We start from the raw sequence: 25997 nt of genomic DNA on the forward strand, positions 1-25997 counted from the left end.
TTCATTTCGTTCATTTTGTCTTCCTTTGCTGATACCCTTTCTTCCAGTTGATTGCATCAGCTGCTGAGGCTTGTGCATTCGTCACATAGTTCTCGTGCCATGGTTTTCAGCTCCATCAGGTCTTTTAAGGACTTCTCTGCATTGGTTATTCTAGTTAGCCATTCGTCTAATTTTTTTTCAAGGTTTTTAACTTCTTTGCCATTGGTTCGAACTTCCTCCTTTAGCTCGGAGTAGTTTGATCTTCTGAAGACTTCTTCTCTCAACTCGTCAAAGTCATTCTCCGTCCAGCTTTGTTCTGTTGCTGGTGAGGAGCTGCGTTCCTTTGGGGGAGGAGAGGCGCTCCGAATTTTAGAGTTTGCGGTTTTTCTGCTCCGTTTTTTCCCCATCTTTGTGGGTTTATCTACCTTTGCTCTTTGATGATGGTGATGTACAGATGGGTTTTTGGTGTGAATTTCCTTTCTGTTTGTTAGTTTTCCTTCTAACAGTCAGGACCCTCAGCTGCAGGTCTGTTGGAGTTTGCTGGAGGTCCACTCCAGACCCTGTTTGCCTGGGTATCAGCAGTGGTGGCTGCAGAACAGCAGATATTGGTGAACCGCAAATGCTGCTGCCTGATCATTCCTCTGGAAGTTTTGTCTCGGAGGAGTACCCAGCCATGTGAGGTGTCAGTCCGCCCCTACTGGGGGGTGACTCCCAGTTAGGCTACTGGGGGTCAGGGACCCACTTGAGGAGGCAGTCTGCCCGTTCTCAGATCTCCAGCTGCGTGCTGGGAGAACCACTACTCTCTTCAAAACTGTCAGACAGGGACATTTACGTCTGTAGAGGTCACTGTTGCCTTTTGTTTGGCTATGCCCTGCCCCCAGAGGTGGAGCCTACAGAGGCAGGCAGGCCTCCTTGAGCTGTGGTGGGCTCCACCCAGTTTGAGCTTCCCGGCTGCTTTGTTTACCTACTCAAGCCTGGGCAATGGCAGGTGCCCCTCCCCCAGCCTCACTGCTGCCTTGCAGTTTGATCTCAGACTGCTGTGCTAGCAATGAGCGAGGCTCCGTTGGCTTAGGACCCTCCGAGCCATGTGCGGGATATAATCTGGTGTGCTGTTTGTTAAGCCCTTTGGAAAAGTGCAGTATTAGGGTGGGAGTGACCCGATTTTCCAGGTGCCATCTGTCACCCTTTTCTTTGACTAGGAAAGGGAATTCCCTGACCCCTTGCACTTCCCTGGTGAGGCGATGCCTCACCCTGCTTTGGCTCATGTACGGTGTGCTGCACCCACTGTCCTGCACCCACTGTCTGGCACTACCCAGTGAGATGAACCCAGTACCTCAGTTGGAAATGCAGAAATCACCCGTCTTCTGCATCAGTCACGCTAGGAGCTGTATACTAGAGCTGTTCCTATTCAGCCATCTTGGCTCCACCTCCCTGTATTTTTCTTTATAAAATTGCATAGTTGCTTAAACTTATTTTTTTCTCTTTGGATTTTTAAAGGTTCACTGTATGTATAGTCTTATATCTCAGTCGATCTTGTTAGTGGCTTATCGTTAAAACATGCAGTTTTTGGCTGGGCATGGTGGCTGTATTCCTAGCACTTTGGGAGGCCAAGGCAGGTGGATCACCTAAGCCCAGGAGTTTGAGATCAGCCTGGGCAACCTGGTGAAACTCTGTCTTTATAAAAAATTAGAAAATTAGCTGGGTGTGGTGGCACACACCTGTAGTCTCAGTTCCTTGGGAGGCTGAGTGGGGAGGATCCCTTGAGCCTGGGTGGTTGAGGCTGCAGTGAGCTGTGCACTCCAGCCTGGGAAACATTTTTAAAAAATGCAGTCTTTATCGTCTCTGATTTTGTTATGTTTTCTTTATATTAATATTTTTATTAATACCTGCTTTTATCTTTTATAGTTCTTCCTTGTATTTTGCTTTGGTTTAAACTATTGGTTGATAACATCTTAAGTTGACCATTTATCATATTAATTTTTCAATCTTTTTTTGCTTTCTAATATGTGCATTAGATTAATCCATGAATTTCCTTTAAGTACCACTTTAACTATACCCCACAAATGTATGACATGTGATGTGTTCATTATTTTTCAGTTGTAAATATTTTATCATTCCAATTAGGGCTTTTTCTTTGACCCATCAATTATTTAAAAATGTGGTTTCTGGTTTCCAAAAGCATTTTTATAATTTTTAAGAGACTTTTATTTTTAACGGTGTTGAAATTAGAATGTGGTCTAATTGTAGCTCTGAAGCTTCTGTTCTCGTGGCCTAATATAGGCCTAATTTTTGTAAATCTTCCACATATGCATGAGATTACTATGTATTCTTTGATTGTTTTCCATCCTTCCTTAAGCTAGTTGAATCCCTCTAATGTATTATCTTCTGTGTGTTTGTGGGGTGTTATGCACTAAATGTTTACATCCCCAAAAAACACTCATTTGTTAAAACCATAATCCTGATGGGTTGGTACTTAGAAGTAGAGTGTTTGGGAATTAATTAGGTCATGGAGGTGGAGCCCTCATGAGTGGGATTAGTGCCTTCATAAGAAAAGGCAAGGGAGTTAGTGAGCTCTCTTTCTGTCATGTGAGGATAAAAAGAGAAGTTAGCTGTCTGCAGCCTAGAAGAGGGCCCTCACCAGAGCCTAAGCATGCTGGCATCCCGATTTCAGATTTCTAGCCTCAAGAACTATAAGAAATAAATGTCTGCTGTTTATAAATCACTCAGTCTGTGATACTTTTTTATAGCAGCATGAAAGACATAAATTGGTTCTGAGCAGTGGGGTGCTGCTGTAATAAATATCTACAAATGTGAAGGCAGCTTTGGAACCGGGTAATGGGTAGAGGCTGGAAGGGTTTTGAAGTACATGCTAGAAGACGCCAAAATTGTCATGAAGGAACTTTTAAAAGTGATTCTGGTAAGGGCTCAGAAAAGAGGAGAGCTCTAGAGAAAACTCCCATCTTCTAAGAGAATACGTAAATAATCATGTCCAGATTGTTGGTAGAAATGTGAACAGTAAAGTCCATTCTGATGAAGTCTCAGATGGAAATGAAAAAGACGTTTTTTGGACAGTAGAGGAAAGGGGATCCTTTCTCAAGGACATGAGCCTTCTCCTGCCCTCAGACTGAAACTTACATCATCTGCTCTCCTGATTCTTAAGTATCTGGACTCTGACCGGAACTTACGCTATTGGTTCCCCTGGTTCTCAGACCTTCAAAGTCAGACTGAAACTACCTCACTGGCTTTCTTGGGTTTCCAGCATGCTGACTGCAGACCTTGGCACTTCTCAGCTCCCATGATTGCATAAGCTCATCTCTTATAACAAATCTTTCTATATATATTTATATCCTATTGATTCTGTTTCTCTGCAGAACCCTAATACAGTATTGTACTAATTTTTAAATTCCTTTGTTCATTCACTATTGAAGCATGTGCTTTATTCTTAATAGTATAATAGATGTTAAGGGCAGAGACTAGAAAAGTATGAATTAAGACTGCAAATTCCTCAGAAATGTTAGGGGAGTCACGACTACATAAACCTATTTAGAAAATGTAAATAAAATAATAGAAGGTAAACTAAACTCTGTATGACAATTATGAAAATGAATGGAACAAAAGGCATTATTATACCTATGGCAATTTTTTGTTCAATGGTGCCAGGCTTGTTTTTAGGTGGTTGAATGCCTAAAAAGTCGAGGTGCTTTTTGTGGAACCCCATGAAACTTTAATGGATTTATTTTAATCATGAATCAGGAACCATTTTACCAGTGGAAAATATGACTAGATTATGGAAGCCATTTAACAGTCATAGCCATGAATGTGCATATCCATGACAAAGCAAGCTGGGGAAAGAAACATGATTAGCTATTTCCAAGTTTCTTTGCTAATATTCATGTGTTTTATTACCTGCTTATTCTTGTCAGCATGTGTGTGATAGCAGGCATCCACGGCATAGAAGTGTTAGGGGAAAAGTGAACATTTAGAAAACCTTTTCCATTTTTCTTTTTGCAAATGGAGAAAAGTTATTTATTATTAGATTTTACCAGGGAATCATTTGGGGGATGCTATTCTAGTATAAGCATACCACCACCAAATAGCTGATCTACAGATTGTATGATTTTTTTTTTGAATATGGCCTTTATAAAAGCTGTTACTTAGTGAAGTGAGTTTTTTTTTTTTGGAGATAGGGTCTCACCCTGTCATCCAGGCTGGAGTGGGCATGATCATGGCTCACTGCAGCCTCAATCTCCCAGGCTCAAGCAATCCTCCCACCTCAGCCTGACTAGTAGCTGGGACTACAGGTGCGTGCCACCACGCTCAGCTAATTTTTGTATTTTTTTGTAGAGGCACAGTTTCCTCATGTTGCCCAGGCTGGTTGCAAACTCCTGGACTCAGGTGATGTGCCTGCCTTGGCCTCCCAAAGTGCTGGGATTACAGATGTGAGCCACCGTGCCTGGCTAGTGAGTCTATTCTTAATATTCAGTCTATTTATTTTCAGTTGTGATATATTTGGACATATTCATTATACAGTCGATGCTGAAGAGAGTTTATAACTGCCTTATAGAAATTATCTCTGTAGCTTGACTTGCCTCTATTGTGAGATAAAAGAATAACTTTAGAAATTGCCTTGAGGATGATTTACAGCATGGGATAGGAAGACTAGTGAATAAACTGAACAGCTAGAAAGCTAGAAACTCACAACACCTGAAAATTGCAAGAGCCATTCATGATCTTTTTCAGCCTGTTTACACATCCCAGGCCCTTCATTTTAGAATCTATGGCAATGAGATTAAAAAAAAATCTTTCTAATCAGAGAATTTGTAAATTAAAATGTTGACTCAACATTTGCTTGTAAGGATTCATTGGAGTGATAGAGAAATATTGGGGGTTTGGGGAAAGAAAGCAAGAACAACTGTTTGGTTTTGTGTTTTCTCTGCATGTGCAGAAATTTAATTATCAGGTCACCTGAGTTCTCAGCAGAGTAAATTACAGTCTTGGCCATTAATTTGTATGCAAATGCCACCATAGTAGGAAAACAACACAACACTTGGGTCCTATCAAGCAATTCCCTTGTAGGAGGCATACAAATGAGACAGCAGAGCTTAAAAGAGTCAGAGAGGCTGACAGTTTCACACTTGCTTTTGTCTAGGTGAATCTTTTTGCAGTGATGAAACAGCTTAGAGTAATCATCAAAGCCAAATGTTCAGAAAACATCGTTACTTGAGAGAGTCCTTGCAGTGAGAAAGGAGGGCGCAGTGAATCTGACTACAGATATGGATCTGTTTAGAATACTACCTGTGGTGAGGGTTTTGTGATCCCTGCAGTCAGAACCAATCACCCTACCTGTCAGTACTTTCATCATGGCTTTTCTTTTATCTTTGATGGATTTGGTCTGGTGGGGAAAGAAAATAAGCCTCAAAGAGGCTAGAGGAGCCCTTGATATGGGGTGGATCCCTTAGGTGAATAATCAGCAACACAAATCCCTGCTCAAAGATGCAAGGACAACTTGGGGCTGATATAGGTGTATTAGTCAGGGTCCTCTAGAGGAACAAAGCTAATAGGATGGATGTATATGTAAAGGGGAGTTTATTAAGGAGTATTGACTCACATGATCACAAGGTAAAGTTCTGCAATAGGCTATCTGCAAGCTGAGGAGCAAGGAAGCCATTCTGAGTCCCAAAACCTCAAAAGTGGTGAAGCCGACAGAGCAGCCTCAGTCTGTGGTCGAAAGTCCAAGAGTCCCAAAGCTGAAGAACTTGGAGTCCGATGTTCAAGGGAAGGAAGCATTCAGTGTGGGAGAAAGATGGAGGCCAGAAGACTCAGCCAGTCTACTTTTTCCACGTTCTTCTGCCTGCTTTTTTTTTTTTTTTGCTTTTAAATAGTCAAACGTTTATAATAAACATATTTTCCAATCTCGAAATGATTATCAGTGGTAACAATGAGCAACGTAAAATAGATGTGACAGGAACATCACGACGTTCGATTATACTTACAGGAAACACAAAGCTACAGTGAAATACTATCTCACGTCTACCAGGTCTGCAAAATCCAGCTTGGGCAAGGATGTCACCAGCCCCTTCTTATGCTGGTGGGGGAGGGCAATTTGGTACCACCCCTTTAGGGGCCTAAATACAGCCCTCGCACTTCTGCACCAAGGAATTTAACCTAAGAAAATAGTCTGACTTGGGCAAAAAAGGGTTTGTACAAGGAATAGTCAAGCTAGCATTGTTCGTTATAAAAGACAGCAAAAACCCTAAATTTCCACAGGAAAGGGGATAAATTCTGGTGCTATAAAACTCCGTTTCCGGATGAATCCCACCTGTATCTGAATGCATGGGGCGCTCTCCAAACTACGTTAAGTATAAAGGCCCCGAGTAAAGTAACTGACCTTTTGCAGAAGCGCACGTAGATGTTCCTGCATAGACTTTCTTTGTAGACACGTAAGAAATGGGTTTCTCTCTGCCCCAGGGGAGAACTGGGCCTTGGAGGTTAGGACTGGGAAAAACACATCAAGTCTTCACCAAATACCCTTTCAGGCTCCTTGAATTTTCTACTCTGTGCACCTGAACACACTTTTGTTCTCTTGCAAGCAGTTGCTTTGCCCTGGAGGCAATGAAGACACGGCGGAGTCCCAGCTTGCAGGGAGCTTAGGTTCTGACGGCGTCGGAGGACAGCACGCTCTGGACGAGCGCAGCGCCCAAGGGTCAGCGGCAGCAGCGAGCAGGGGGCACGGGATGCAGGGAGGCTCTTCGGGAGGCATGAAAGTCAGACGTGTTCCGAAACGTGAGCCGCGCTGAGGGGCACGGCGCACGACCGGGGACAGGAGGAGGACACTGCGGTCGCAAAGCCCAGGCCGTGCAAAGGCCCCGTGGTCAGCCAGGAGCCCAGTTCTGCCTGCTTTTTATTCTGGCCATGGTGGAAGCTGATTAGATGGTTCCCACCCAGATTGAGGGTAGGTCTGCCTTTCCCAGTTCACTGACTCAAATGTCAATCTCCTTTGGCAACACCCTCACAGATATACCCAGGAACAATACTTTGCATCCTTCAGTCCAATCAAGTTGACACTCAATATTAACCATCACAATAGGTAAACGCTTTTTCTCATAGGCATAAATATAGTGGGCTGAATATGGCACCAGAAGGGCCCAGGTTGTAGTATCATTGTATTCAGAGTTAGTTGGGTTTGACCTTAGTTCGTGGCTGTTGGGACAGGGAAGAGGGTCCAATAACTGGAGACATGGGGGTAGGGTCAGACAAGTAAGCTCTCGGCTGGATTTAAAGGCTTGTCTAGGAACTCACAATATAAATAGGAATGCCAGAAGAACTTCCCAGGTAAATACAGTGGGGAGTAGAGAAATGCAACATTTCATGGGTACTCGGGCTTCTTTCCTAGGTTTAGGGCAGGAAGACAAGTACTTATTGGCTCATGACTTATGGATTTGAGCTTTCTCAACTGCACAGAAATGACTTAATGCTGGGAATATTTGAGTCACCAAGGGGAGATCCTCTGGGTCTTGCAAAGGAAAGAGGTAAGGCTGCTATAAGATATAGATTTCTTTTAAGCCACTTAAAAAAACTCCATTGAGGCACACTTGAAGTACAATAAACCGCACATACATAAAGTACACAAGTTGATGAGTTTTGACATATTGTACTTGTGAAACAAATACCACAGTCAAGAAAACATATATTTACATCACTCCAAAAATTTCCTTCTGCCTCTTTGTAATCCATCTCTCTCTCTAACCCCACCCCAGGCAACCATGGATCTGTTTTCTGTCACTATATATTATTTTGAATTTTTAGATTATTATAAAAATGGAGTTATATAATGCACATTCTTTTTACCTTTTTACCCACTAGTTTAATGCTTTTGAGATTCATTCGTGTTGTTGCAGGTATAAATAGTTCCTTCCTTTTGATTTCTGAGTAATATTTCATTGTATTTATATACTACAATTTGTTTATCTGTTCATGTGTTGCCAGGCTTTTGGTTTGCTTCTAGATTTTGACGATTACACATGAAGCTTCTATGAACATTTGTAAGTCTTTGTGTGAACATGTGTCTTTGTTTTTCTTGGAAAAATATCTGGAAGTGGGTGGCTAGGTTATATGGTCAAATGTATGTTATGTTTAAATTTTTTTTTTTTTTTTTTTTTTTTTTTTTGAGAAGGAGTCTCGCTCTGTCACCCAGGCTGGAGTGCAGTGGTGCAATCTCGGCTCACTGCAACCTCCGCGTCCCAGGTTCTCCTGTGAGTGATTCTCCTGCCTCAGCCTCCTGAGTAGCTGGGATTACAGGCATGTGTCACCATGCCCAGCTAATTTTTGTATTTTTTAGTAGAGATGGGGTTTCACCATGCTGGCCAGGCTGGTCTCGACCTCTGCTCTTAGTTGATCTGCCTGCCTTGGCCTCCCAAAGTGCTGGGATTACAGGCATGAGCCACCATGCCTGGCCTAAATTCTTAAGAAACTGCCAAATAGTGTTCAAAAGTAGTTTTATCATTTTACATTTTCACCAGGAGTGTATGAGGGCTCCAGATGCTTTGCTTCCTTGACTTTGATATGTTCAGGTTTTTAAAATTTTGTCGATAGCAAAGACATGGAATCAGCCTAAATGTCCATCAGTGGTAGACTAGATAAAGAAAATGTGGCATATATGCACCCTGGAATATTATGCAGCCATAGAAAAGAATGAGATCATGTCCTTTGCTGGGACATGGATGGAGCTGGAGGCCATTATGCTTAGCAAACTAACACAGGAGCAGAAAATCAAATACCACATGTTCTCACTTACAAGTGGGAGCTAAATGGTGAGAACACATGGACACATAGAGGGGAACAACAGACCCTGGGACCTTTGGGAAGGTGGAGGGTGGGAGGAGGGAGAGGATCAGGAAAAATAACTAATGGGTACTAGGCTTCATATCTGGGTGATAAAATAATCTGTACAAAAAAACCCCCCATGACACAAGTTTACCTATGTAACAAACCTGCACACGTACCCCTGAACTTAAAAAAAGAAAAGATTTTTTAAAACAGCCCTCAATTTATCGGTATCTCATGTGATTTTACTGTGTCTTACCCTGATGATCACTGATGTGGAGCATCTTTCATTTGTTTATAGGCCATTTGTACACATTAATTTATGAAGTGTCTGGATTTTTAAATTTTGTTGGTTGTGTTATTTATGAGTTGTAAAGGGTCTTTATAAATTCTAGATAGAAGCCCTTTATTTTCCCTCAGCCTATGGTTTGCCTTTTTGTAAATGACATTGTTCAAAGAGCAAAAGTTTTTAATTTTGATGGAGTCCAACTTAGAAATTTTTTTCTGGTATGGTTAATGCTTTTGTATATCCTCAGGTCACAAAAGATTGCTCTGAAGTTTTCCCTTGGGTATTCTATAGTTTAAAGTTTTACAGTTAGATTTAGGATTAATTTATATATATGTATTAATTACATATATATGTAATTAATACATATATAATTTACATATGTATACATATGTATAATTTATATATATGTAATTTATATATATGTATATATACATATAATTTTTATATATGTATAGCTACATATATAAATTAATCAAAATCATATATATGTGTATATGTATACACATACACACACACACACACACACACACTCAATGTGAGATAGAAGGGTTGATGTTTCTTTTCCCAAATAGATACCCATATGCTCAAGCATCAGTTTTTGAAAAGACTTTCATATTGAATTACGTTGGCACTGTTGTGAAAGAATAATAGACCATACTTGTGTGGCACTATTTCTGGACTCTGTATTCTGCTTCATTGATTTATTGATCTATCCTTTTGCCAATAGCAAGTTGTCTTGATTTAATGTAGCTACGTAATAAGTCTTAAAATCAGATAGGTGGGTCCCCCTACTTTGCTCTTCTTAAAAATTATTTTGACTACTCTAGGTCCTTTATGTTTGGATTGCTTTAAATCATTACACTGGTTGAGGGAAATTAGCATCTTAACAATATTGAGTCCTCTATTTTCTCTCAGTAATGTTTTATTGCTTTTAGTGTGAGAGTTTTGAATGCCTTTTGTTAAATTTACTTCTAAGTATTAGTGCATTTTGATGCTCTTTCTAAATGGAATTTTTAAAAAATTTCATTTGTAATTTGTTAGTAGAATATAAAAATAGAATTGATTTTTATATAATGACCTTGCCAAATTCACTAAGTAGTTCTCACAGTTGATTTTAGCTATAGGGTTTTAGTAGATTCCCTACACTCCTTTTCTTTCATGATTGAGAAATATCCATAGGATGGTGAAATTTTTTTTTTATCAGAAATTGACAATAAATTCTGTCAGCATTGTTTTCTGTATGTGTTGAGATGATTATTTGGTTTTTCTTTTTTATTGTGTTAATTTGGTGAATTGCATCAACTTTAGTATCTTAAACCAACCTTGCCTCTCTAGGGTAAACCTTATGTGGTCATAATATATAATCCTTTAAATACATTATTGGATTTCTTTTTTTAATATATTGCTGAGGATTTTTTATGACTATAATCATAAGAGATATTGGCATATGATTTTCTATACTTGTAATATCTTTGTTAGAAGGTGTTTATATTAGGATTATGCTGGCCTCATAAAATGGGTTGAGAAATGTTCTTTCTTTCTCTTCTTTCTATAAGAGTTGTGTAGAGATTGGTACTATTTGATATTTATTGAACTCTATATCCCAAAACTGCAGAACACTCTTTTCAAGTGCATGTCATTATGATCAACTGTATGTCAAGGTACAGAGATAATAAAAGATACAGTATTGCATTGTGGGGTTGATAAACTGTGAAGTTAAATATGAGATGACAGTAACACAAAGGAGAGGGGAGGTAAATTATTTATACTGTTGCAAAGTACAAATCATTGTAGAGTGGTATAATATTGTATAATGCAACGTGTAAATTTTGTAAATTGATATAACACTGTCTTAAAATAGACTGTGATTCACTTAGGACACAATCCCTAGAACAACCGTTGACAGAAGAAAATGAAAATAGGTATAGCCAAAGAACTTAATAGACAAATTAAAATTGAATTCTAAGCAAACAGGTTATTAACACATACATAAAGTAGTAAGAGCAACTGAAGATGAAAAAACAGATGCAACGAATAGAAAACAAACAGCAAAATGACATACCTAAACCTAGCAATGTTCATACATTAAATGCAAATTAAATAAATATCTCACTTGAAAGTACAGATTGTCAAAATGAAGAAGAAAGCAAGACCCAACTGTATTATAGCTATAAGAAGCATACATTAAATATAAACACAGACGGGTTGAAAATGAAAGAATTAAAAAATATGAGTTATGCAAACTGTGAGCATAAGGAAGCTAGTGCAGTTACATTAATATCAGACAAAGTAGACTTCAAGACAAGGAGTATTAGGAAAAAGAAAGAAGTATGTTTTGTAGTGGTAGAGTGGTCAATTCATCAAGAAGACACAAAATTGTAAGTGTGTATGCACCTATTAAGGGCTTCAAAATACACGAAGGGAGAAGTAACAAACTAAAAGGGGAAATAAAATTTCAAAATAAAAGTTAGAGATTTTAACACCTCTTTCTCAGTAGCTGCTAGAGCAATGAAAAAAAACAGCAAGTATATATATAATCTATGTTCCCTTCTTTCAGAAATTGGATCTCCTCCAATTTCTGCCTGCTCTTGCTCACCATGCCTTCAAATAGTTGACTTAAAAAATGTTGTTGTGAATTTATAATTTTTACTTGTAGAGGGGTTAGTTTGAATCACTCTGCCATTATCAGAACCGAAATTTTCAATATTGTAACTTGTTGCCTAGTATAGTGCTTTGTATGTTGCTAATTGTAATGGAAGATTTTCTATTTGACTCACTCATATTTAACTATTACAAGTGCCATCGCTTTGTTCCTATGTGAAATGGAGTTGTCAAAACATCTCATACAAGGTTTGGGTGACAAAACAGATGTTTGCAGGAGGACCAGATGTTGATCTTTTTTCTGCCACTTACTAGCTATTTGATTGTACTGAAGTCTCTTAAGTAGCCTCAGCCTTAGTTTCTCTATTTGAGGGGGGGATGAGGGAGAATGAAGGAGTTTGTTTACATCAATGTTTTTAAAACTTTATGTGTCAGAGTCTTCCTTCTCCCCCCAGCATAATCTTATGAAAATGTAAAGCATATTAAAACCAAATAGCCCTGATTGAAAAGGGTGCAGAGCCCAGCCTGTGCATTGCATCCCTTACACACCTCCACGTCTACATTGGCATTGAAGCTCCTTTGGGGAACCTTAGACTTCCTCAGGGAATAGTCTGAAAAAAATCAAGACTGGGTAATTTATAAAACTCTTTTGCTAACTTGTTTGAGTCCGGGAATGGCCAGATTGTGCTTTTAGAAATGTGGCCATTTTTCCTAGGGTCTAATGTGGGCAGTTGTCATCTTTGATCTCCCTTCTGCTTTTTTTTAAATCCTTATTTCTATCCTTATCCAACCAACACAGGCAGCCATTTGCTGTGGATATTGGAGAAATCTCGTATCTAAGGGATTTCCTGAAATTGTAGTTGAAAGTAGCACTCGGGTACTGCACCACTGAGCACAACCCACCCCTACCTGTCTCTACTTCCCGTCTATACGATGTGAGCAATACTTGCCTCCACTGCATTGCTCCTATGTGTGCAGGAAGGAATTAATAAGCTTGGAGCTGCTCTGATCATTTATAATTTTTTTCTCCATCTGTAAAGTAGCAGCAGACAGGCTCAAGAAATCCTCTCTTTGCATCGCCAGTTGGTAATTTTGTTTCCTTAAAAGAAGCAACAAAATGAGCAGGTGTTGGGCACTTCCCACTTCCAGGCAGTGTTGTTAGCTCCTACAGAGCACTCCACCTCCAGGCTTTGGAAAAAGGATTGTAAGGTAAGGTGGGAAGTACAACCCAGCTTTATCTCCTTCTGCCTCAGCCCTTGTATTTTCCACCCTTCCGCTACAACAACCCTAATGGTGAGTTCTCAAAGTCAGACCCTGGGAGAGGGCACATGCTTTCCTGTGAGTATAAATGCCAAGCTGGAGAAAAGGATTTCCACAAAGGGCAGTGACATGATAGGGGATGCTGATGAAGACGATGAATATAACAATAGTAGTTAAACGTTTAAAAAGTATACCATATGCCAGACATATGCTAAGGCCTTTACGTGGCTTATCTCATTTAGTCTTCTCAACAATTTTAAGAGGTAAGGGATATCAAAATGAGGACACTGAAGTTTAGAGAGATTAAAGGAACTTGCTTAGGTCCCAGACTCGCAAATGTAATATCCCAGTTTTAAACTCTGTCAGCTTGGCTTCACATTCTGCACTCTTAACCACTCTAGCCATGGCTGATACTACTCCCAGCAGCCAGTTTCTGTCATACTAAGACCCCACCATCCCGTCTCTTTGGAAGATAAAGATGGAATTTCCTCTGCCCCTCCTTCAACTAGAAAAAAAATGATTAAAAATTAGAGAGAGGAACACTCTGGCTTCATAGCAATAGGAACTTGATATTGATAGGTCATTTTTGGATACCTGTCTGCCTGTCAAAGTCATTAACTGCCTGCCAGTGCAAGAAGCCCACAGTAAGCACCTTGATTGTGTGTTAATAAAGGGATGAAGATGCTGGAGTACATGTATCAGAAAGATTGCGGGAGAGTCAGTCTTCTCTTTGGTGGCAGATGTTTAGATGATATCTGAGATCTATCTGAATTCTGTGATTGAGTGAAATGAACAGTCTTTCAGCTTCAAGGTGTATCCACATTTACGATAATTGTGTAACTTTTTTTCTGTCACATTAGCAAGTTAATTGGATGAAGAGGTAAAGATTTTAATAAAAATTTGTACTGTATTATTTCCTTGGTACTTAATTGGAAAGGGATTTGAACTTGGTATTTATATGATGCTTCAGAAAATACTATGTTATTGCTGAAATAAGTGTCACAACTTAGATGAGACCTTGTGATTTTCAAAGATTAAGTTAAATGAAACCCACATCAGCTATTTAGTTGGTAGCATAGATACACTGAAAGGCAAGTAGCTGGGATCTTGCAAATAGACAAGAGCCAAACTTTAAATTTGAAAAAAAAAAAAAAAAAGAAAACATTGGGGAGAGATTGGAAAATGCTATGGAAAAACCATTGACTTGGAATATGGTAGACTTTAGATTGGTGCTTGTTTGGTGCGATGGTGGGCAAATCACTTCAGCTTTTTGGCTTTAGTTTTTCTATGTGAAATAGAGGGAATAGATGCTCATGAAAATCTTTTCCAGCCCAATGTATGTGATTTTATCTTTCTGGTGATAAAACACAGTTGCATCCATTTTGTCCAGAATTTAAGAAGTTTTTTCCATGGGGAAACAGATGGTAGAGGGAGCGTAATGGACTATTAATAACATGGACTTTGGAGCAAGACAGCTTGGGTTTGAATCTTGGCTCACTGCTTATAAACTGTTATGACTGTGGCAAGTTATTAACCTCATTGTGCCTTAGTTTCTTCATTCATAGCCTGGGGATAATAATAGTACCTACTTTCTTAGGTTATTGTGAGGGGTAAATAAGTTAACATATGTCAAGCAGTAAAACAATGCCTGGCATATGATAAATGCTGCATAAAGGATTGCTTTTATTACTGTAACAGTGCCACTATTGACTTCTATTGCTGCTCAGTGGCCTTTGCAAGAGATCTCAAGTTTCATTTTTAGACTGAGAATTCCCTGAGGTCCTTGGGGAGTGAGGCTTAGAATAGCACGTGCAGAAGTATTTATAATCCCACAAGGAGCAATAAACCTGTATGCACTCACATCTACACTACTACTGCCCTTTTCACTGCTCTGCTCTTCCTTTATCCATCACAAAGAAAGCACTCTTCACAGGTTTCAGGGTGGAAGCAGGAGAGCTCCCTGAACCTTACTATGAGGAGTAAGCTAGATAGGGCTTCAGCTTCCTAATGCAATGAAATCTGATGATATGCAGAGTGGTTAGGGACATAGATGCTACGCTTAAGTCCCAACTTTGGTAATGTCTTAAATTTGTTGCCTTATGACAAGTTACTTAACTTTTCTCTGTCTTTTGTTTCTATCTATATAATCAGAATAGAATTCCTACTTCATGGAATGGGTAGATGCAAAGTCCCAAGAAGGTAGCTGGTATATATGTTTAGTATATGGGAAATGTTATAACTACTGTATGATTGTATATCAGGCAAGGATAATTTTTGCTCTGTGGATGATCAATGGCTCACTGAAAAAAAATCAAGAACCATATACTAATAAATTAGTTGCAGTTATTAATTTTATAGATGGAAAGATATCCATGCATTGGCTAACTCATTTGAAATGGATGACTTATGACTACTTAAATTTTAAAAATTGGCCTAAAAATATAAATTAGAATGGAATCTCAGAGTTGGAAAGCACTCCAATTGTTGTCTAATCCAGACACCCCTCACATTCATGTATCTCCCCAGGTGCTTAGCTGGTCCTGTACTCTAAAGGTGGAAGTAGTTTGATTTTGTTCCTGTTGTCCCTGGATCTCTCCTATATGCATTGGTCCATCCCATCCTAGAGTGCTATGCCCAGCACATGGAGGCATGAAGAGACTGGTCATTATGGTTGTTTTCTGATGGAATGGTATTTGCCTAGCTTATTGGAGTAATGCTGGGAAATCTAGTCTCTTCTGACACGTAGGTTTTCAAGCCCTACTGTGGCGTTAGATGCAGCCAATAGAATTAAGTGAGATGACAAAGATGTACTCTTATGTTCATGGAGAAGCTGCTCCATAAAAGAGAAGATCAGTAAAAAACAAATCAAATGTTGATGCATGTCCAGCAGGAAGTTTGGAGTTGGAGAATTTTAGAGCTAGAAAAGACCTGGGAGATGATCCAGACCTTTAAAATGATCCAAAAACAAGGCATAAGAGAGATTAAGAGACTTGGCCACAGGACCTCCACTAGTTAATGTGAGTACACAGAGTGAGAGTTCTTTCCACCACCTCTCTCTGATTCTCCAGCACTATGATTAGAAATGTGGGTGCTAGAGACTGGCTGCTTTAAATCAGATCTTGGTTCTGCTCTTAATTGACGGTGTGATCTTCTGCCAGCTGTGTACTTCTCTCTGCCTCAATTTTCTTGGAAAAATGGAAATAGTTGTAAAGGTTTTGTGTGTCAGGCACTTATGACAGTGCCTGGCACATAATGAGCACTCAGTAAGTGTGTTATTATTGCTAGTCTTCCAAAGAACCTCACGAATGTCAGCTCTTAGACAAGCCAGAGAATACATGTTTTGACCAGGCTGGTGTTTAAAAGTATTTTCTCTCACTTGAAATATGGCTTTTTATTCCTTCCTGGCTTCTGACTCAGAAGTGATCTTCAGGACCCATCTGTGAATGAACAACCATATTCTTCTCTGGAATCACTATTTGACTTTGGGATATAAAATGATGAAAAATTATTCCCCATTATTTATGGTTTCCAATTCACATTTAGCAAATATTTACAGAGTATTCTACTTTGTGCCTGGCTTGGAGATAGGGCCTGGATGCAAAGGTGGGCAGCCTGATGTGCTCCTCGCCCTCATGGTATATGCAGATTAGGTGGGGTAACTTGCAGTTAGATAGGTAATGCTGCCGTGGCATCCGAGGGAGCACTGACAAGAGAGAACAGAAAATTGTTTTACAGCACATGCAGGGAGCTCTTAACCTGCTGTAAGAGGTCAGGGAAGGACTTTCTGGAAGAAGTGATGTCTAAGCTGAGACCTCAATGATGAGTTAGATTCCTGACTAGTGTATATAGGGGCTGGAGAAGAGTATTCTAAGCACAGGGAACCGTGTGTGTGCATGTGTGTGTGTGTGTGTATGTGTGTGTGCATGGATATACACTCAGGCTTAGGAGAACTCTGGGTATTCACCAAGTCATTCAATATTTAACAAGTGTTTATGAACTACTTACTGTGGAGCAGGCATTGTTTTACATATTGAGAGACATCAGTTAACAAAATAGGAAATATCCTTATTTTCATGGAAGTTATAGGGGAGAACAGAGAACTAAAGCTTAGTGCTATGAAGGCAACTACTTAAGGGACGGTGTTCAGGGAGGACTGTAGGATGAAGTGCCAGTCAAGCTGAGACCTGCGATGTGAAGGAGCCAGACATATAAACACCTGGGGGAGGCAGAAGGAACAACAAAGTCAAAGAGCTCAACAGCAGGAACAATCTCGGCCTGTTGGAGAAACTGAAAGAGGGCCCGTGTGCTGGTATATCAAGGGTGTGGGAAAAGTGTATGAATAATTCAAAGGGTGTTTCATTAGGAAGGCTATTATCAAAAACACAAAAGACATCGTGTGTTGGTGAGGGTATGGAGAAGAGGAAACTCTAGCACACTGTTGATGGGAATGTACATGGTGGCAGCTGTTATGGAAAACAGTATAGAGGTTCCTAAATAAATTAACAATAGGCTGGGGGCATGGTGGCTCACGCCTGTAATCCCAACACTTTGGGAGGCCCTGACCAACATGGTGAAACCCTGTCTCTACTAAAACAAACAAACAAACAAACAAACAAATAAATAAATAAAGCTGGGTATGGTGGTGCATGCCTGTAATCTCAGCTACTCTGGTGGCTGAGGCACGAGAATCGCTTGAACCTAGGAGACAGAGGTTGCAGTGAGCTGAGGTTGTGCCACTGCACTCCAGCCTGGGTGGCAGAGCGAGACTCTGTCTCAAAGAAAAGAAAAAAAATTAATAATATACTACTATATGATCCACAAGTCCATCTTCTGGGTATATACCTAAAGGAGGTGAAATCACCACCTCATAAAGGTATCTGCACTCCCATGCTCACTGCAGCATTATTCACAATAGCCAAGATAAGGAAACAACCTAAGTGTCCGTCAATGGACAAATGGATAAAGAAATTGTGGTACATAAATATGCCTTAGAAAGGAAGGAGATTTTTATATTGACAATGAAAGAAAAATTTTTTAAAAGGAGATCTGCCATTTGCCCTAACATGAATGGAACTGGAGGACATTATGCTAAATGAAATAAGCCAGACACAGAAAGAGGAATAGTGCATCATTTCACTTAGATGTGGAATCTAAAAAAACAAAACAAAACAAAACAAAACAGTTACCAAGGGGCAGGGGGCAGGGGGCAGGAATAGGGATGCATGTCAAAGTATACAAAGCGGATATGCAGGATGAACAAGTCTACAGATCTAACCTATAAGATGTGGATTATAGTGAATAAAACTGTATTTCATTAGGAGCTTTTGTTGAATAAGTAGATTTCAGCTGCTCTTGTTACACAAAAAAGTAACTATGTGAGGTGATAGATATGTTAATTTGCTTCACTCTAGGAACCATTTTACTATCTGTATGTATCCCATACCATCATGTTGTAAACCTCAAATATGTACAATACAACTTATTTTTCAAAGGTTGGGTTGTTGATGCTGAGAAAGATTCAGAAAATTTCTAAATGAGTTACACACACACACAATGAGTCTCTTTTCTCTTCTTTTTCTTTTTTTTGAGACAGTGTCTCACTCTGTCACCGAGGCTGGAGTGCAGCTCACTGCAACCTCCACTTCCTGGGTTCAAGTGATTCTCCTGTCTCAGCCTCCCGAGTAGGCAGGATTACAGGCTCCTGACACCGTGCCTGGCTAATTTTTGTATTTTTTGTAGAGACAGGGTTTCACCATATTGGCCAGGCTGGTCTGGAACTCCTGTCCTCAAGTGATCTGCCCACCTCGGCCTCCCAACGTGCTGGGATTACAGGCGTGAGCCACTGCGCCTGGTGGGGTCTCTTTTCAAACCTAGAAAGCTTTTGGAAAATCGTGTTGTAGATATTCCTTCTCCGAAGTGGGGATTGGCTATGTGTGTTTTAATAAATGAGATTAGATGAAGAGCATACATCCCATGGTCATTGACTAGAACTGCATATAAGGCAAATGTGCTGATAAACGTTCTGTTTCCCGTTATGAACACATTTAAGCAACATAACAAATGAGCAGGGCTGCCTGGCTCAACATGAGGGTTCATTATGATGATTATGGGTGTCCCAATGATTTGTCTTGGGTTCTAGCTATATACCGTATTTCTAATTACCTTCGTGAGCAGTCTTTGCTTTGGACTCAAATTTGTGTTGCAAAAGTGCTTTAAATTTTTTTCTATCCAGTTTGAGTGTGCCTTCGTTCAAACTCATTGTCCATGTTCTTCTCTTCTGTTTTCCTGGAGAGTCTATCTCTGTATTCGAGCACATAGGCCACACAGGAGACTCATGGCTCTTGTTTACTCCCAGTCAACAGCTTTGGCGATGACGAAGAGCTGTCCACATCTTCTGACAGTGACGAGGAGGTGATCAAACAATTTGAGATTTCCGTGTCCCGGTCCCAGAGTTACCGTTCAGTGACATCTGAGAAAGGAAAGCAGACAGGATTGGAGCAGAAACCAAAATTCAGCCGTTCGTTGTTGACACACGGAGAAGATGGCACAGAAGTATCTGCCTGCGAAGGTATTCTTTGCCTCACACCCTTTCTTTAGACCAGGGATGGCCAATGGTAAGAGTGCATCCGAGTTATTCAACCTCTGCACTCTGCATCTGAGAGTCCAGAGAGGAAAAGAAAATGAGACAGGATCCATTACGTGGAGCAAAGGGGCTGCTTTAAACCTCCCAAGGGGACTGCCATGCAGGAGGTTGAGAGAGGGAATGGATCAGGAGTGGGTGGGTCTCAATACTAGGTTGTGGGACCCCTTCCCTTTCTTTCTTATTGGCCACTTCTTCCTAAATTTAGAATAGTATTTGTTGAGCTTAGCAAATCTTGTTCCCTTTTGATAGATACGAAAATGTCACGTACTTGTCCACTGACATTGAGAGTCTGTGCCATTTCTCCCATTTAGAATCATAAAATAAGTTTTCCACATATCTATATAACTCCAGAAGATATTTTGAAGCCTTTCTTCTAATTAGTTTGCATTACGAAAGCAATGGGTATTTTTATCTTTCAAATAAAAAAAGTAGTGTAATAATATTAAATAACCTTTTTCAAACAGCACATGCCCCTGCATCCTTACTCTCAGTCCCTGTAGTTTCTGACACACCCCACCTGCATGAAAATTACTGGGTAAGCACAAAGTCTTATGTCATTTTCCAGCATCATCATCCTACATTTACGTTTCACAAAGGGGAGGGGATACTCAAAGGTAGGGCAGCCAGCTTGGGATGTTTGGCAGACCTTGTTACAGGTCCTCCTCCCCTCTCTAACATAGACCCAAAGTAACCTGGAGAGAGGATGCAAACAGAACAGTATACGATTTCTTCGTGCTTTCCCAAGCAAAGGTCAAGGTATCTATCTGACTCCTTTATGCCCAGAGCCCTGAATAGACACAGCCACTGTAATAGGGAAGGGTCTGTGAAGTGTATTTGGTAAAAAAGCAAGAGAAAATGCTATGCCACCCACCTTCATGACCTGGTCTCAGTTACCTGAGCTCTCTAACCTTTCCTTCTTTCCTTTTGGGAAGGTGGCCAGTCAAATGAGGGCATAGCTGTAGATGTTCCATATTTTCAAACCCAGACAGATAAAAAGGAGGGTGCAGAAACTGAGAGAAGATAAAACGGAAGAAATTTTGATATGAGGATGAGCGCAGGACAAGCAGACAGAATAAAGGATTAAAGAGGTGGAATTAACAAAAAGACCCCTAATTTTCAGCAGGAATAACTTGCTATCCATCATGTAGTCTGACTTATTGACATAAGCCAACATCATGTATTTTATTGCCATTCTTTTTAGCTCAAATTAATAAGTAAAGGCCTTATATAACCAAACCACAACATCAGTGGCCGCTGACAGAGTCATTTGCCCACCCCCTCTCTTGGCTTTTCTCTTTCTCTGATGTTACATCACAGCATTCCTTTCTCTCCATTGAGAGGGAAAATGTTAGCTAATGAAAGTTAATAGCAGTTGATTCCCTGAGAACAGCTTGTTTAATCCTAAAGCTAATGGCCCCATTTCCCAAAAGCCCAAGTGTCTGGCTTCTGATTTACACAAATGGCTGATGTTCTGAGAGTTCTGACAACCATTCTAACCCTTATCCTTCCTGGAATGAGCAACAAATTATCTCTTGTCCTAACTGGCAATTCTGAATTTTAGACAGATGGTGATAGAAAAGGTTAAAGAGGAAAAAAATCTACTACATTGAATGAAGTACCTGTAGATTTTGAAGAAAATCAGCAGGATTTTCATAGAAATAGCCACATGCCAAATTTTAGGTTACCAGATGCCATGGAAATGTTAACATGGTTTTTATTGCTTGATTTTTTTTGTTCATCTTTATATCAGTGGATTTTTTTCAGTGGTAAAGAATCATGAAAAGATTAAGCATGCACTCCAGAGAGGAATTTTTTGGTATGCCTATTCTCTATTTAGCTGTTTTATTCCACTGTAAACATTGTTTTGTAAGATCAAATTTAGTTGTAGAAGCAGTTCTTCCACTTTAAAAATGCATTCAAAAGTGCTGGACAGTGAAATTAAAGGGCCAAATCTAAGTAAAATCTGAAACATGAGTGAGCTATTGGTAGGTTGTCTCATATTTCATCTTAAGTGAAATCCTTCATTCTAGATTCTGTGGTGAGGCTATTTAGAACCATGTTCCAGGCAAGTTCTCTTTTGTCCTGTGTATCTGATTTAGGGTTATTGCACACTAATTGTCAGTGCATTCCTGATAGCGTTAAAGAGGGTTTTTGGTGTAAGTGGTCTGGATTGGAGGCCTGTATGCAAGGTCTTTAGGCATGAAAGGTTAGCTGTAGAATAATAGTCCATTTCCTGGGGCTTTTTTTTTTTTTCTAGCAGTAACCTTATTTTTGTGTATGGAATACTTATTCTGAGGATATTTCCTACAAGCTAGATGTTATTACTCTGGTGTCCTCAAAACCAGCTCAATTGTCTCCAGAATGTGTACTTAGTTTTGTTTGAGATGGTATATCTGCCATGGTTCAATTGGAGAACTAGAATCAGCAGGATTACATGCATATATGTACATACAAAATGTACATGTACATGCAAACAACTGCACATGCAGGGGTGTGTGTGTGTGTGTGTGTGTGTGTGTGTGTGTGTGTGTACCCCAAGAGATTCATTGCAAAGAATTGGGAAGGTGGTGGCTGGCTAGGTAACAGAAATACACAGCCCCCATATTTGCGGTACAGGTTGTTGGGAAAGGTAGGGGGAAACTCTAGGCATGAGCTGAAGCTGTAGTTCTTAGGTTGAATTTCTTCTCCAGGGAACTTCAGTTCTCTTAAGGTCTTTCAGCTCACTGCTTATGTAGGATAATCTCCTTTGCTTAAAGTCAACTGATTATAGGCTTTAATCACATCTATAAAATACCTTCACAGCAATACCTAGATTTAGTGTTTGATTGAGTAATTGGCACCTATAGTCTAGCCAAGTTGACACATAAAACTTGCCATCACAGATGGTAAGCAGAAGTCTTTGTATTTGGGTGGTGATCAGGGAGAGAGGTTTGGGAGTATGAAAAAAGTATTTGAATAATGGGGTTTTATTCCATCAAAGTGGGATATGAACTAAGCAAGTGGAAGAATTTCTCTGTTAAAATAAATTTGGTTGATGTGACATAGTTATGGCCTATAATTTCTAAGAAGCCAGGATACATTTCTCTGACAACAGGCAATTACTTTTGTGCGTGTATTGAAGGTGTCATGATCTTCTTTAATTTAAAGGCACGGGAAGACTGCTTTATGGAAAGGTGAATCACCTTTCCCTTTCCTCCTCCTCGCAACTTGACTTGTACCCCAGATTTGCTTCTCTAATTCATTCCTTGCTTGTCTGTCATGGAAAATGGTTTGTTACATTAATATCATTCTTATGTTTTTCAGTTATGAATAACTTTTCAAGGCTTAATGTAGCTTTTGAAAATTCTCTTATTACTGCTCTTGGTATTATCACCATAGGAGTTAAAGTCATGAGACAATTTTATGGGGATAATTTCTTGGCAAAGTAAAATTTTGTGCTGAAATCCTGCTGGGTTCTACACATGTTGATGGATGACCCACTGTTTAATAGGACATTTTACTGTTCGCATATGTGAGGAATGGGTGTGCTAATTAGAGACTTAGAAGAAAATCCTGCTTTATGTTGTAGGTTTTTGCATGTGGATTTTTCCTTGTTCTGTCATTTTGTGTGGCCTGTTTTTAGGATGTTTGCCAAATAACCGAAAGTCTGGATGTAAAAATTTTGTAATGTCCCATAAAAGTGTTTCCAAGGGGTCTGAACTGAATAATTAAGGATAATGAGGAAGATAGGGAACTTTCTCAATGGCCTGCTGTGATTTTACAAAGCCCCATATTAGGAGTCTGAAGTTCTGCCCCGAGGATCTGCCTGAAGATGTTTTTATACGGTCTGGTTGATAACATGTTTTTAAAATTTGAATGCTTACTATACATGGGTCATGTACTCTGGTGAACCCCTGTCACCGCCACTCATATTGCTGCATACCTGGCTGCTTTCAATATTTGCTACCTACCTAGACTTTAAAGTTTTCTGAAGGGTAAGTGATAACACACTGGCAGATAAAGACTATGCAGTAGATATATGTGGCTTAGTACCATCCAGAAGCTTACATTCTATTAATAGCTGAGGTATAAGACTAACAAGGGAAAACAATTGCTACCATACAATGTATATATAAGAGCTTTATGACAGACTTTGCCAACCCACTCCCTTGTCCTGTCTACATCTCTAGTTTTCTTTCATCCTGGGATGGGGTCTGCTGGAGGAGAAAAGAGGCCAAAGAGATAAGAGATCCTCAATTTCTCTTTGGGTGTGGGAGGCAAATAGTGGGGGCAGCTATTTCTTAGGAAGACCCTGCCAGCTTTTCCTGACCATCTGAGGACACTCTTGACATGTAGGAAGACGAAAGGGATGAATGGAGGTGAGGGGTGCTGAGAGAGAAAAGTGTGGAGACTGAAGGAGTCAGGGAAGTCTCAGGAGTTGTTGGTGCTTTGTATGGGGAGGGAGGACAGGACACAGGGAGGGTTTGAGGGGCACTGTGAGCAGAAATACACAGCTAGTATTTTCATAAACCAGTGGGACCAGAGGAATGAGACATGGTCACTTGGGAAGCAGTGGAAAATGGGGTTGGATGGGTTGGATGAGGCCAGTTCAGGCCGGGCAGGTAAGCAAGCCTAATATTTACGGAAGGCCTTGCTGGCTGCCAGGTGAATATTATTTCATGTGTCCACAGTGACCCTCTGATGGCTTTTATCATTTTTTAGATAAAGAAGCAAAGATTCAGAGAATTTGAATATTGTCCGGGTTCTTATGGCAGAGACAGGATTTAAACTCGGATCATATCAATCCAAGACCATGGATCAAGGAGAGAACTTTTTACTTGGTAGGATCACCAAAGCTTTTTGAGCAGAGGGTAATGCGGTAAACACTGAAGAGAAAAGGAAGCATGGTAGAGTCGGGAGACCATACGATCTCCATATTAGATGACTCTTTTTGCTTTTAGATCCATTGCAGAAGTCTTGTGGTCATTAGCTCCAGCAAAATGCTGTGTCGATTTTATCCTTTTGACATAAATATATATTCTCTACACTCATATTTAAAAAGTATTAAGCCTTCTGATACGCCACATAATGAGATAATGTTCTTTTTCATTTTATGGATCAAGTTTCTTCACTGTATGGATAGAATTATGTTTCTGCAGGTATTATTGGTATGGGTTCTGTTTCTGCAATCTTGATTGTTGTGACTGCAATTACTCAATTTCTCTAGGTAAAAAGGTGTTAAAAATAATGCATTTGAAATGGTTTTCTTATTGCAAATTTAGATTTGGATGGAGCCAGCCAACGGCGTTATTCTGAGAATCTCTCCTACGGTGAAGATGACCACATCCCTGCTCACTCACAGTCCCCATGTGAAAGGGGGGATGCCAAACACCACGGCACATCTCACCAAGAGTCCAATGTGGTCCAAAGCCTCAGGCGCCAATCCACAGAGGGCAGCTTGGAGATGGAGACAGCTTTTAATAGCCGGGGATTTGAAGATTCCTATGCCACTGACAGCTCCTCCATGTGGAGTCCAGAGGCAAGTTATTTGTTTTTCATTCTTTCATTGGTTCCCTTTCCCCTTCCCCTCTTTCCACTCTCCTTTCTCATCTCTCTAAAAAAAAAAAAAAAAAAAAAAAAAAAAAAAATTCCAGAAAGGAAGCATTACTTTTATCTGCAATAAATTTTTGTCCAGATGACCAAAATCCCATGCATGTCAATAAAAGAGTCATAAATTTCTCTCAAAATGGAAAAAAAAAAAAAGGAAGAATGGTTAAAAAAAAAAAAAAGAAAAAAAAATAAGAATGGTGGCAGAATGGATCCAGGAACAGCCAGGCTTTTCTTTTATATAAAGGCTTTTTATAGACTTAATTTTAAATAATGGAATTTTCAGTTCTTTAGAGGGACTGGTTTATTTACTTCATGGTTTCAATTAAGTGGAGTCTATTTTTATTTAGCCCAAATCTCAAGTTATGATTATTTGATATGAAAATTATTTGAAAATTGAACTAAAATGAAATGGCCTTCCAAGTGAAATTATACAAGGTGTAATGATGCAGATCTTGCACTGTGAATATATACAAAATATATTTTGTGCCTAGGAGACAGCATTAATCAGTAATGCCCCTCTGGCCATTGACATTGCCTTTGTAGTAAATATCTGATAAAAGATACTTCTTCCAAAGTTCTTTTTCAATTAAAGCTTAGTCCAGAATAAATGTAACAATCAATCCAGAGATATGGCTGGAGGTGATGATGGTAGTAGCTACCATTTATTGAGCAGTTAATATATGCCAGGCACTGTGATAAGGATTTTACCAAATTGTTTCCTTTTACTGGCCCTTACGGTTATTTTTCCATTAGATAGATCCCTGCTATCATGATTCGGTGACATTGGAAGGCATTAAGGAATGGTGTTTAATA

The 25997-nt window shown here is 39.7% G+C and overlaps 1 protein-coding gene across 11 annotated transcripts in view; it reads left to right on the forward strand.

Annotated features, from left to right (window-relative positions):
- The window catches only part of SYT16 (synaptotagmin 16), a 305125-nt gene that overhangs the window by 237819 nt on the left and 41309 nt on the right, over positions 1-25997 (forward strand). For 9 of the 11 annotated variants that reach the window (XR_010150960.1, XM_054666037.2, XM_063792946.1 and 6 more), the window contains 2 exons: positions 19308-19520; positions 24857-25113. Coding sequence is in view for 10 of the 11 variants with exons in the window: in XM_054666037.2 (XP_054522012.1) it covers positions 19308-19520; positions 24857-25113 (470 nt within the window). In the remaining variant the exon portion in view is untranslated. The remainder of the gene's footprint in view (positions 1-19307; positions 19521-24856; positions 25114-25997) is intronic. The other 2 variants (XM_054666039.2, XM_063792949.1) reach the window with 1 other exon arrangement.

Source organism: Pan troglodytes, chromosome 15 (genome assembly GCF_028858775.2).
Source record: "Pan troglodytes isolate AG18354 chromosome 15, NHGRI_mPanTro3-v2.0_pri, whole genome shotgun sequence".
Taxonomy (NCBI): domain Eukaryota; kingdom Metazoa; phylum Chordata; class Mammalia; order Primates; family Hominidae; genus Pan; species Pan troglodytes.